At 42.9% G+C, this 12,734-nt stretch overlaps 1 protein-coding gene across 1 annotated transcript; it reads right to left on the reverse strand.

The window, feature by feature from the left end:
• Positions 1-387: 387 nt before the first annotated feature.
• LOC307077500 (coiled-coil domain-containing protein 28A-like) lies at positions 388-8,492 on the reverse strand. Its single transcript, XM_079738932.1, has 6 exons — positions 8,385-8,492; positions 7,944-8,126; positions 6,885-7,066; positions 5,969-6,123; positions 3,117-3,139; positions 388-2,197 (listed from the first exon to the last, which is right to left on the reverse strand). Exons 2-6 carry the CDS (start codon positions 8,093-8,095, stop codon positions 2,143-2,145), a joined length of 567 nt encoding a protein of 188 aa, XP_079595058.1. The 5' UTR covers positions 8,096-8,126; positions 8,385-8,492; the 3' UTR covers positions 388-2,142.
• Between the last annotated feature and the right edge of the window lie 4,242 nt (positions 8,493-12,734).

Raw genomic sequence — 12,734 nt, forward strand, 5'->3', positions numbered from 1 at the left:
AAATGCCTACATAACATTCAAACAGCATTATGATAATGAGATGGTCATCATTTATTGAATGATTATCATAGGACTTACATTTGTGGTTTTCTATCCTGTCGCATCTTTTCACCCGCCCATTGAAAATCTTAACTTCAAGGGGATGTTAGCCCTCCGCCTTACCCCTTACCCCTAAATGAAACGACAAATGGGATGACCCTATGCTGCGCATGAACTTGCAACAGCGAGGAGTAGGGTTGAGATTTTGCTTGGAGCAAATGAATAAGACTGAGCCAAAAAAGGGTTAAAAAACAACAGTGACAGCCGACTGAGGTACATTCAAGCGAATTACAATAAGTACATTTGTCATAAGAAGGTGAAGCAATAGCATAGTGTAGGATTTCAATAGCCATTTTTTATTACTGTAGATGTCCAAGCGAAATCAAGAAACTGGTTGTTACAATAATAAGTAACTCGAGACACACACACACAAAAAATATAAATCTTTTTTTCATTTTCGATACAAGCAGCAAACAACCATTGCATCTTCAGCCTCGACTAAAATATATTAAATTCAACGAATAAAACCTATGATTTTAGAACAACAAGGCGATCATATGATTAGTAAAGTAAGGTAAGGCATGGTTCGTTCACAAATATGAGCAGATATGTGCAAATATGAACGAAAACAACAAACAATACTGTTTTTGATCTTAGTCACATTAAAAGCGATTTTGCAATTCGGGGGTCACACACAAAAACAAAACATTCTTTATCGTTCATTCAGCACGGAACTCATTTGCACTAAAGCTTTTTTGGGGTAAACGTGTTTTAATGCAATTGAAATCCAACAATCAAAGCTACGATTTTAGATTTGTCGCGTGGAGTCAAACCCACGGCCCAAGGTAAAGGCTGCAGCCGTTTCAGGTAAGAGAAGGTCAAAGTTTAAAGGTCAAACGTCTCTTACAAGAAATACTTCAGGTGATCTCGCGTAGCGTGAACGGAATTCCACTTTCAAACTCGGTTCACAAGAGACCCTGGTTCCAGAGACCCATAAATCTATACAGTAGATCTATAAGTCTAGAGTCCCAGAAATATAGAGATCTAGGGACCCAGAAATCTAGAAATATAAAGACCCAAAAATCTAGAAATCAAGAAAACTAGAGATCTAGAAATCTATAGAAAATAACAAACAATACTGTTTTTTGATCTTAGTCAGAATAAATAGCAATTTTGGATCACACACAAAAAAAAATCATTCTTCAATCAATGACCCTAGCGCTTATAACGAGCCTAGAGATCTAGAAATCCAAAAATCTAGAGACACAGATGTAGAGATGTAGATATCTAGAGAGCAAGAAATCTAGATGTATATATATATATATATATATATATATATATATATCAAGAGATATAGATATTGAAATCTAGAAATCAAGAAATTTAAAGATCTAGGAATCCTTAAATCTAGAGACCTAATCCCATCGTCTCATTTTAGACGGACTCAGAACAGAAGAGAGAGGACAACATTTCCGCAAAACACATTTTTTTGTTCGTTAGCTGGCTGGGGTTTCAGGTTCTGCTGACTGAAGCACAGTTCTCCATGGTGCCCCCGATAAGGAGACTACAAACGTACATACCCCACGATCGGAGACTGCTTATTGCAAAAGTCATTCGGGATCGCGTTTCTCTTTTACAACGCTAAATCCACCATCTGACTCGTGAGTGAGACAATGACATCGTCTAAAGTGACCAGAGCTCAAGATATATTATATGATATAATATATTTCGAGGATTTACCCCATTCCCCTTACCCATAGACCTTTCGATGAACAATACAAAATGTGGCAGTTGAGATTGACCTCATACCTTAAGAGGGCTCCTTAGTAGAACTGTACACCCTTTGATAAACACTTGAGAACAGCGAACCGAAGCTGATCGAGCCAACACTTAGTGGGAACGAGGAGGGATGAGAGGGGGAGTATGGCAGAGTGGGAATCAACCATTCATCCATCCAAATCATTTGTTCATCCATTGACTGCTGGTGCACTGCTCAGAATGCTGGTCGATCGGTGATAATCAATGATCGTGATAAAAGTGAACCTCCTCGCTGAGAGAGAGAGAGAGCGAGAGCGAGAGAGAGAGAGAAGGAAGACGAGGAGGTCAGATGCTGGCAGTCCGGGGGATCTCCTGGGAGTCGGCCAGGTTCAGCTTCTGACTGGAGCGGAGAGTCAAGGAAGACCGCGGATCATCTCTCAACACGTTACAACCAATCCCCATTCAATGTGTCCCTCTAACTGTACTTCCACACCAAAAGCTATAAAGCGTTACGAGCAATAGACGCCCATTGACATTCTATTAGACATGAGCGATAAAGCGATAGGAGTGATAAAAAGCTTATAGCTGTAAAGCTGTAAATGAGAGTTGACAGCTCAACTTTATGCAAATAGCCATCAGCGATTTAGCTGTAAATTACCAGACAACCAATCGTAATGTAAAGAGGAGCAAGATAGAACGTTCACGTGATGAGCGATAAGAGCGATATAAATATTTTGGACAGCATTGCGTTTTGAGCTATTCTGCGATTTTGCATCTTTTACAGCTTTTGGTTTGAACGCAAGGTAAGACATGTCCACCAGGCAACCGTCAGCCAATCCCCATTCAACATGTCCCTCTTGGACCCGCCTCCTAGGCAACTGTCAGCCTATCCCCTCCCACTTCTCCCTCTAACACCCACTCCGGGGAGGCGTCAACCAATCCCCATTCAACGTGCCTCTTTAAGACCCGCCCCCGGGCAACCGTCAGCCAATCCCCATTCAACATGTCCCTCTAAGACCCGCCCCCGGGCGTTCGTCAGCCAATCCCTTACAACATGTCCCTCTTACACCTGCCCCCGGGTGACCGTTAGCCAATCCCCTCCGACTCGTCCCACTAACACCCGCCCCTGAGCGACATTCAGCCAATCCCCCTCCAACGTGTCCCTCTAACACCCGCCGCCCGGTGACCGTCAGCCTATCCCCATTCAACGTGCCCCTCTAACAACCACCCCCTGGGTTACCGTCAGCCAATCCCCTCCTAGTGTCCCTCTAACACCCGCCCCCTGGGCGACCGTCAGCAAATCAGGTTCAAAAGGATACATTGATGAGCTCAGCTCCTCCAGCTGTGGAAGAAAAAAACAAAATAATCTTTAAACATGAATAATTATAATAAAAGGGATGGGTCACAATAACCAATTATTAATAAGCGAATTAAGAACATTTTGACTTTGTTATCCAATTTCAAATAAGCACAAAATAATTGATGGAACATTAGCACTATTATTATTATTTTCTGTTAATCACACACAGAGAGACAATATACACAAGCATAAATTGGAGGCTAATTGCATACAATAGAAACATATGGAACAGGGGGAGAGTCTGAGGTTACGTAGTAAGTTTACAGAAGTTAAAATATAAAGTACTAAAGTATTTACGAGAAGAAATTCACAAGGATTAATCCCAGAAATCGGAAATCCTAGGATAACCAATGATTCATTCATAACCACCCACTGATTAGGCGTCCGTGAAAACATTGAGTCGCTCCCATCCCAAATAACATCATAAACGGGGCGGCAGTAGCTTAGGAGGTCAGGGTGTCACTGAGCAAGGCACCTCACCCTAATTGCTCCCTGACGGAAGGTTGATAGTTGGATCCCAGAGTCCTCCTAGCTCAGTGTCGAGGTGTTTATTTTATTTACTAGCATTACCACGGACACACGTTTGAACCGACCCGCTTGAAGATTGCCTTATAATATTTTAGCGATTTAGAGGGATTTTTATTTTGAAAGGACCTCTGTCCCATCACCCTTCATTCCATACGTTCCCTTGAACAGCAGAGGTCAGGCGATGTATATATATATATAAATACATATTAGTGCTGTCAGTTTAACGTGTTATTAACAGCGTTAACGCAAACCCATGTTAACGGCGTTAATTTTATTATCGCGCGATTAACGCTCTTTTGGCTTGGCAAACATATTTTTTTCACCTTCTGTCTAGCAACAACTAGTCACGTTAGAAAAACTACAACACAATACCGAATCTAGCTACACCGGAAACAAAACAACAAGCACGCTGCACGAAAAACTCCTTAAAAGTGTGTGTGTGTTTGGGTGTCACTCTGTTCGAGCCTGCACAAGAGATCAATGTTGTCATTAGCTGTTACATCTTTCTGACCAATCGCAGTTCAAGGCTTACCTGGGCTGTAACACTTTGGGAGGGGCCACTCAGTTACTCCCCTCTAGACAAAATCGACGCTGCAAGGAACTTTTATAAACGCAATATTGTTATCCCGCAGTAATTAGCCCGCAAGCCCCAAAACGTTAACGGCCCACCGGGAATTCTACCGACTCTCCCGATTACCACTCCGCAACCGTGTGTGTGTATGTGTGTGTGTGTGTGTGTGTGTGTGTGTGTGTGTGTGTGTGTGTGTGTGTGTGTGTGTGTGTGTGTGTGTGTGTGTGTGTGTGTGTGTGTGTAGGCGTTATTCGATAGCCTGGTAATGTGTATAGGCCTACGTACGGTAGGAATATTCATACTGGTATTTAGTGGTATTTCCCATCTCCTTCTCCAACTGCCAGAAACCTTGGTGTGGTACTGGACAATCAGTTATGCTGCACCGCAAACATCACTGCGGTGGCCCCATCCTGCAGATTTGCACTTTACAACATCCGCAGATCCGGCCTTTCCTCACAAGGGAAGCAGCTCAGCTTCTAGTCCAATCCCTGGTCATCTCCTGCCTCGCCTACTGCAACTCACTCCTGGCTGGACTCCCTGCCTCTGCGATTAAACCTTTGCAACGCATCCAGAATGCGCCAGCGCGCCTCGTGTACAACCTACCAAGTTCTCCCTTGTGACCCCCCTCTTGCGGGATCTCCACTGGCTCACTGTAGTAGCTCGCATCAGATTCAAGTTGATGGTACTGGCATACAAGGCAATCGATGGAACTGCCCCTGCCTACCTCCAAGCATTGGTAAAGTCACACACCCCAGCTCGATCCCTCCGCTCAACTACCTCAGCTGGAAGTCTGGTACCGCCATCGCTAAGTGCTAGCAAAGGTCGATCAACAAAGTCACAACTTTTCTCTGTTTTTGGACCTCAGTGGTGGAACGAGCTCCCTAACGATGTCAGGATCGCAGAGTTTGCTCACCAGCTTCCGCAAAAGAATCAAAACTCACCTGCTCAGAGTTCACCTCGACTCTGCAAAGCTACCCAGCCTCTTTCGGCCACCATTGTATGTTGTACGTCCTGGCCCTTATTGTACGCACTTAATCTACATTGCACTTATTCATAGTACTTAATTTTGTAACATCTGCAGTAGCTGCTAGCATTGCTGAACACGGGGAATGGGTTAGCCTAGCGATTGTTAGTACTTGCACTTAGCTCTATGAACATCTTTACTGTACTGACAGCGATATATTGTTTCACTTCTTATGACAAATGCACTTATTGTAAGTCGCTTTGGATAAAAGCGATTGCTATATGCCCTAAATGTATGTGTGTATGAACGGGTGAATGTGTGTATGAACGGGTGAATCTGTATAGGAACGGGTGAATGTGTGTGTGAACGGGTGAATGTGTGTGAACGGGTGAATGTGTGTGTGAACGGGTGAATGTGTGTGTGAACGGGTGATTGTGTGTGTGAACGGGTGAATGTGTGCGTGAACGGCTGAATGTGTGCATGAACGAGTGAATGTGTGTATGAATGCGTGTATGAATGGATTTATGCGTGTATGAATGGATGAATGTGTGTATGAACGGGTGAATGTGAGGGTCTCGCGTTGTTGAGCAGCTTGTCAATGTTGCTGTCGCCCTGCGTGGTCGACTCTGCCGTCGGTATGTGAATATGTTTATGAACGGGTGAATGTGTGTGTGAATGTGTGTACTAATGGGTGAATGTGTGTGTGAACAGGGGAATGTGTGTATGAATGGATGAATGCGAGTCTCACGTTGTTCAGCAGCTTGTCCATGTTGCTGTCGCAGGCGACTTTGCGCTGGTCGTCGGGCATCCCGTCCACTTCGCCGTAGAGGTCAAAGTGCAGCCGCGCCAACTTCTCCTGCATCTCACGCACCTGCTCCATCTGGTCGATGGAGCACTCGTTGCCTAGGCGACCGGGGAGAAGAAGAAGAAGAAGAAGAAGAAGAAGATAGAATGCTTAGTGATGAGAGACATCACACCCGCTGTAACCTCGCGGATGGGATATGGCAAAGCCATCTGTAATCACCCGGGATCTCGTCTCGTCACGAACCAATCGGACGCAGGCAACCAGGCATCAATCAACGTTCAGTTGGCCAATCAGCTCACCCCAAGTGGTTGATGTCACCAGGCAGGGACACTTAGGAGATTTCTACAATTAATTAATTAATATAATACAATTCACGCTGCCTTGGAATTACTTTAATTAATAACTTTTACCGCAATGGTATTATTGCACGCTACTGGTTTTTACGGTTGGAATATGTGTATGTGTGTGTCTGTCTGCACGCTCGTGTGTGTACATTACTGCTCGAAACGTGTTCATGTGTATTTTGTTCATCTCACTGTGGTTCAGCTCACTTCCTTTGAGACAACCATCACTGTGAGTACCAGCTATACAAATAAAGTTGAATAAAATTGAATCTAATTAAAAAAGCATCACATTTAAATGAATAAAATTTAATCTAATTACAGAAGCATCACTTTTAAATTAATAAAATCGTGACTAATTTAAAAAAAGTATCATTAAATGAATAAAATCTAATCTAATTTAAAAAAGCATCACTTTTAAATGAATAAAATCGAATCTCAGTTAAAAAAGCATCACTTTTAAATCAATAAAATCCAATCTAATTTAAAAAAAGCATCACTTTTAAAACATCCCTTACCAAACGCTTGCAGCTTCCCAGAGTGGAAGTCGTTGAGGAGACCCAGAAGGCCTTTCTCCATCTCCTGGACATCGGACACGTCCGTCAGGAACGAGTGCTGGATGATAGGGGCCCCGGGGCCCGGGGTGGGGGTGGCTTTGGCCCCTGAGGCCGGCAAGGACTTGGACTTGTCCCTGACGCCCCTGAGACGAAGGATTAGAGTTAAGAAAAGGAATGAAAAGACGAGGCACTTATAACTAATTAATGGTGGTTTTCTAGACCTTATCCTTGCATTGCTATATTTTTCATATTATAACTTTGTTTACATTATTCTCTTTTATTATTAATAGTTAATGCAGATTTCTAGACTTTAGTCTTGCATTGCTATACTTTATATATTATCTCTATATTTTCAATATTCTCTTATGTGTTTATAATATTTTATAAACATCAAATATTATATTATAGGTTTATATGATTCTCTTTTATTTATTTTTATCTAATGCTGATTTTCTAGACTTTATCCTTGCACTGTTGTACATGCTTATACATCTCTTTTGCCATTCTTGTGGATATCTTACTTATTATCTTTCATTGTCTATATTATACATGTAGATATTTTATATTCTTGTATGCATTTGGGTTCTTTAATAAAACTTTGAATTTCCCTTGAGGGTCAATAAAGTATACATCTGTCTATCTAACCGTGGTCACACCAAAACAGACATTCATATTGACCAACATTAACAACACTCAAAAAGTACTACAGCATACATATCCTGATAAGGTCATGGGCGTGTCATGATGATTGAATTCCTTTAGTAAATAGACATTAATATTGACCAACATATAATAATAATAATAATAATAATAATAATAATAATAATAATAATAATAATAAGAAATCATTTGAACATAGTTTTTGTTTATTAATTTGTCTTGCATTTCATTTCATTTTGTATTTTTGATACGTTTGATTTGGATTGATATGTCTGAAATAAATGTAATCAATTCAATATTAACAACCGTCAAAAATAAGTAAAGTTGACATGTCCTAATAAGGTCATGGGCGAAAAGTACCTCCGGCTCTTGGACCTCTGCGTCCCCGTCTGCGTGTGAGCGGCGCCGTCGCCCGTGATGTTCTTCCGCCCGGACACGCCCCCCGCTGCCGCAGCTGCCACCGGATTGGCTGAGGGCCGGGGACTTTTCCGCTTTAGTTTCCGCTCCTCCATATCCGCATGTTACAAACTCAACGGCTGCCTCCTGCGTTGAAGAAGATCGATATTATTTCCAATATTCAATACAGAGTAAAACAACACTATAAGCGGTCGTGAATCGTCTTTGTAGGTGAGGCGAACGCGTCACGTACGCAGCGTACGCAGCGTACGCAGCGCACGCAAGGCGCAAGACCGCCGCGTTAGCCCCCTTGGCTAACGTCTTGGCCAACATTTTACCGTGGATAACGTCAACGTGTTGCCGCTTTAACGGAACTAAACACCCGGTCAGGTCCGGTTTACTCACGGTTACCAGCTGGCGGTCGGATCCACGACGGGTTTAGACGTGACGCTGTCCGCTTAGGTGCTGTTGCACGAAGTTTGGAGACATTTCTGACGTAACAAACACTTCCTGGGTTTCAAGCAAGGGACGTCACGTTACTCAGGTCACGTGGGACATAATGTGACGTCACCGGCCTTCTGCTTTGACGCGGGTCCGACAGAGCAGCGCTTAAAACGAATTAAATCATTCATTAATTAAAACGGTGTGTTGTAGTTATCATAAAGTATTATTAATTAATCACTATAAATTTAGTCTAGTCATTTCTTATATTTTAAATAAATGTTTTGGGAGTAGTGAGAAACAGTAAAGGGTAATTATTATTATTAAAATAGTATATTTTAATACGATTTAGTGGAGTCATTTTTAGGTATTTAAAGAAGTATTTAGCTGTCGTGAGAACGAGTAAACCCTTATTTATACCCAAGAGAGCAGCATTAAAACCAAATTAATCATCTAATTGATACATGTGTATTTTAAAACAATTTAGTGTAGTAATTTTAAGTTATTTAAATAAAAATATTATAATATATCATATACGCTTGTACAGGAACAGGAGGCTCCTTTAGTGAAACTCGCCAATCTGGTAAACGACCACTTGGGGATGCCAAACGGTCGTTGTATCCAATAGGGTTTTTAATTAATCACCTATTTCTCTTTATTATCTCTCTTGTCTTTACCCCCCTCCAGTGATGGACAGTAACGAAGTACAAGTAATTCGTTACCGTACTTAATTAACCCTTTAGCGTATCTGTACTTTACTTGAGTATCATTATTTTCTGAGACTTTGTACTTCTACTCAACTACATTTCGTAATGGAAAATCGTACTTTTTACTCCACTCCATTCGAAAAACCTGTCGTTCCTTTCAAGGTTCCTTTCCAAGACATGCATGCTGTGTGTGTGTGTGTGTGTGTGTGTGTGTGTGTGTGTGTGTGTGTGTGTGTGCCAGCGCATGAATGTGATTGTGCGCACGTGTATGTCTGTCTGCGCTTGGCCCCTGCGCGCGAGGGTGTTTTTGTGTGCGTGTGTGTGTGTGTGTGTTTGTTTGTTTGTGCGTGTTTGTTTGTTTGTTGTGCGTGTGTGTGTGTGTTTGTTTGTGCGTGTGTGCCTGTCTGCGCGTTGCCTTGCGCGCGTGACGTGACTGTGCGTGTGTGTACGTGTGTGCGTGCGTGTGTGTGTGTGTGTGTCTGTGGTTGATTGTCTGTCTGTGTGCAACATGCGTGACCATAAACAATAAAGTGACAGATCCAAATGTGTGCGCATGCACCGCAAGTGTCCCAATCAGAACACATCGTGATTCGTGCAGTTTGGGCGGGTTTCTCCCAACTTTGCTTCTGTCCTCGTATGTCTGTTTAGCTTTCAAATTTCGCTGTCAAGTTTGACGTTTATAGCCAACACACACAATAATGAAAGAAGCGCCTGTAGTGATTTAAACCGTATTAACACTAATGACATTAACACCGGGACCGTTTCACGTGCTGCTTTATTACTCCACTTTCGGTAACCTACAACTGCGCATGACTGAACGTCAACAAGCATCTAACGTGGGATGCCATACACTACATCCCTCCTCTTCTTAGATGATAGCTTACATCAATATGAATTGTAATAATAGAAACTGTTTATACAGAAACTCAGTTAACTATTCATGTTGATAATAACATATCACTATCAAGTAGTATATGAAGTAGTAACTTAGACACACATGCATTACTCTTAGCAAAATGAATTTAACGAACACCTTCAGCATTAATACTGTAATAACGTTTCCAAATACTTATTCACCATCCCTTAGGAATAATCATATCCAACATAACTCTTTAGTTAACATACAGCTAGAAATGTAATCAAACATTTAGATTGTCACAGAAATATATATATATATATATATATATATATATATATATATATATATATATATATATATATATATATATATAATCTTAAATTCAGAGAAAACCTTAACTTTTATGTAACAAAACATAACCTAAATGGCGAGAGGTGGACTACCCTGCCATTATGACAAATGCTGGGGATTATTCCTCCCCTTTATGGCACTGTCTGTCTAACAGATTGTCAACAAAGTGAGATGGCGTTCTCCTGGTTCTTTGAGGTCTAGTGTCCTGTTCATGGGTTTCAACTGGTGTGCCTCCAGCCACACCGATTGGCACGACCGTGTCTGGTTCAGGCTGAACCCACCGCTTCACAAATGACACATGAAGCATTATCTGCTTACCGTCCTTGTCAAGAATGACTGAACATCCTTTTCGGTCCACCACAGTGTAGGGGTCTTGTTCGAATAGTGTAGACAGTTTGTTTTGTCTCTACTGACGGAGCAGGACTTTGTCACCCTGCTTCACAGTGCTGTCCTTTGCCCTTTTGATTCTGTCTGCATCCACGCATCCCTTCTCCTTCCTCACAGCATCAGTCCTGCGAACAGCAGCATCCTGTCCTGTCGGTTGCAACTGGTTGTTCGCCGACAGTTCCGGAAGCTTGGTTCTGATCTGGCGGTTGAAGAGTAGCTCGGCCGGACTGCAGCCGGTGACACAGTGTGGAGTGCTGCGGTAAGCCATAAGAAAAACATTAAGCTCACTGCACCAGTCCTTGCCTTCAGCGTGAGCTGCACGTATGGCTTTACATAGCGTCCTGTTCTGTCCCGCGAACTTCCCTGTTCGCCTGAGGCCAATATGTCGTGACATGGCGATGTTCGATTCCACTCTCCTGCAGATATGTTTTGAATTATTTCGTCACAAACGGCGTGCCGTTGTCAGTCACTACAGACTCTGGGATTCCATGAGTCGCATATAGGTGTTTCAGACATTTTAGTAGATGGTCTCCTGATGGGAATGGTCGACACATGTCCATTACAAGCGGCTGCCACGGTTTAGCAGGGAGCTCGGTCCTTGTAGTAGGAACATCCTGTGAAGTCAAACTATTGAGTTGACAAGCGTGACATGACCTCACTAACTCCTCTGCCTCACGATCAATTCCGGGCCACCACACTTTTGTTCTCAGTCTTTGTTTTGTTTTGACTATTCCTTGATGTCCTTCATGCGCTAACATCAGCGTCTGTTGTCGCGCTGCCTGAGGAACGACAATCCGGGTACCTCTCAGCACTATTTTCCCAACAGTGGAGAGCTCAATCTTGACGGTTTTGTTGGCCGCTTCACATTTACTCCAGTCACCTGCCTCGATACCGCTCCATACAGTAGCAAGAGTGTGGTCCTCTGCCGACAAGTTCTCCATTTGTCGTGGTGTGAAAGCATGGGGCACTGCATGTTGAGCCATGTAGTAGACGTGATCCTCCATGGTGCCAATCTGTATGGGCCGGTTGACTGTGAGGCATAACAGCGAATCAGCTGCATTCAGTGGGCCTGGCTTATGCACCACTTTGAAACGATGGGGTTGCAGCCGCAGAGCCCACCTTTTAATTCTCGCGGGCGGATTGGACTTTGGTGAATAGATGGTTTCGAGTGGCTTGTGATCCATCACCCTCACAAACTCTTTCCCTTAGAGAAACACATGATATTTCTCACATCCCCACACAATGGCAAGGGCTTCTCTTTCAGTCTGACAGTAGCGGCGCTCTACATCAGATAAAGCTTGGCTCGCAAAATAGACAGGTTTGTGTGTCCCATCACTTTGCTTCTGGCTCAATATTGCACTTAATCCCACTGGACTGGCATCCACAATCACATGTGTTTCTGCATCCTGGCTGAAATATGCCATTCCATGTGAACTTGCCAGCTGTTTCTTTAGTTCCACAAATGCCATTTCCTGCTCTGACCCCCATGTCCATTTGCAGAATTGCCTCGTGAGCCTCCTCAGTGGTTCTGATGTCGTGGCCAGATTAGGAATGAACCTCCCACAGTAGTTAACAAGCCCTAGGAAACTCCTCACCTCAGCCGCATTTGTTGGCCAACATGTGTTCTCCACTGCCTCAATCTTTGACTGAGCTGCTCCTATGCCATTTTTGGACAGTACATGTGTCACAATGTCAGATTTTGTCATAGACCACTAGATGTCGCCTATTCCGACTTTCTGTTCTCTGTGTTCTTCCGCCTAATTATGTCTCTTGTGAGCAGTCTCACCTGCCCCCTGCTAGTTAGTCATGTGATTTGTTTAGCCATTTGTCTCACAGTATTGAAGCCCGATCTTTTCACTCTGTCTCTGTTGAGTCTTCACTGAACCCCTGTGAGTAGACCTTTTACTTGAACGGTGTATTTTGGATTTGCTGATTGCCTTCTTGTTCTTTGACACTGGACTGTTTTTCTACTCTGAGTTTTGGATTACCTTGTGGATATGACTGCTCTTT

The sequence above is a fragment of the Pollachius pollachius genome (genome assembly GCF_949987615.1).
Source record: "Pollachius pollachius genome assembly, chromosome: 6".
In the NCBI taxonomy this organism is placed as follows: domain Eukaryota; kingdom Metazoa; phylum Chordata; class Actinopteri; order Gadiformes; family Gadidae; genus Pollachius; species Pollachius pollachius.

Bases quoted from the DNA above. Each gene is read 5' to 3' on its own strand.
- LOC307077500 (XM_079738932.1), bottom strand. From the start codon at position 8,095: ATGGAGGAGCGGAAACTAAAGCGGAAAAGTCCCCGGCCCTCAGCCAAT. The intron at 7,067-7,943 runs GTACTTTTCGCC...CCTTCGTCTCAG, and splicing joins CAGAGGTCCAAGAGCCGGAG to GGGCGTCAGGGACAAGTCCA. The intron at 6,124-6,884 runs GTAAGGGATGTT...CCGGTCGCCTAG, and splicing joins TGGGAAGCTGCAAGCGTTTG to GCAACGAGTGCTCCATCGAC.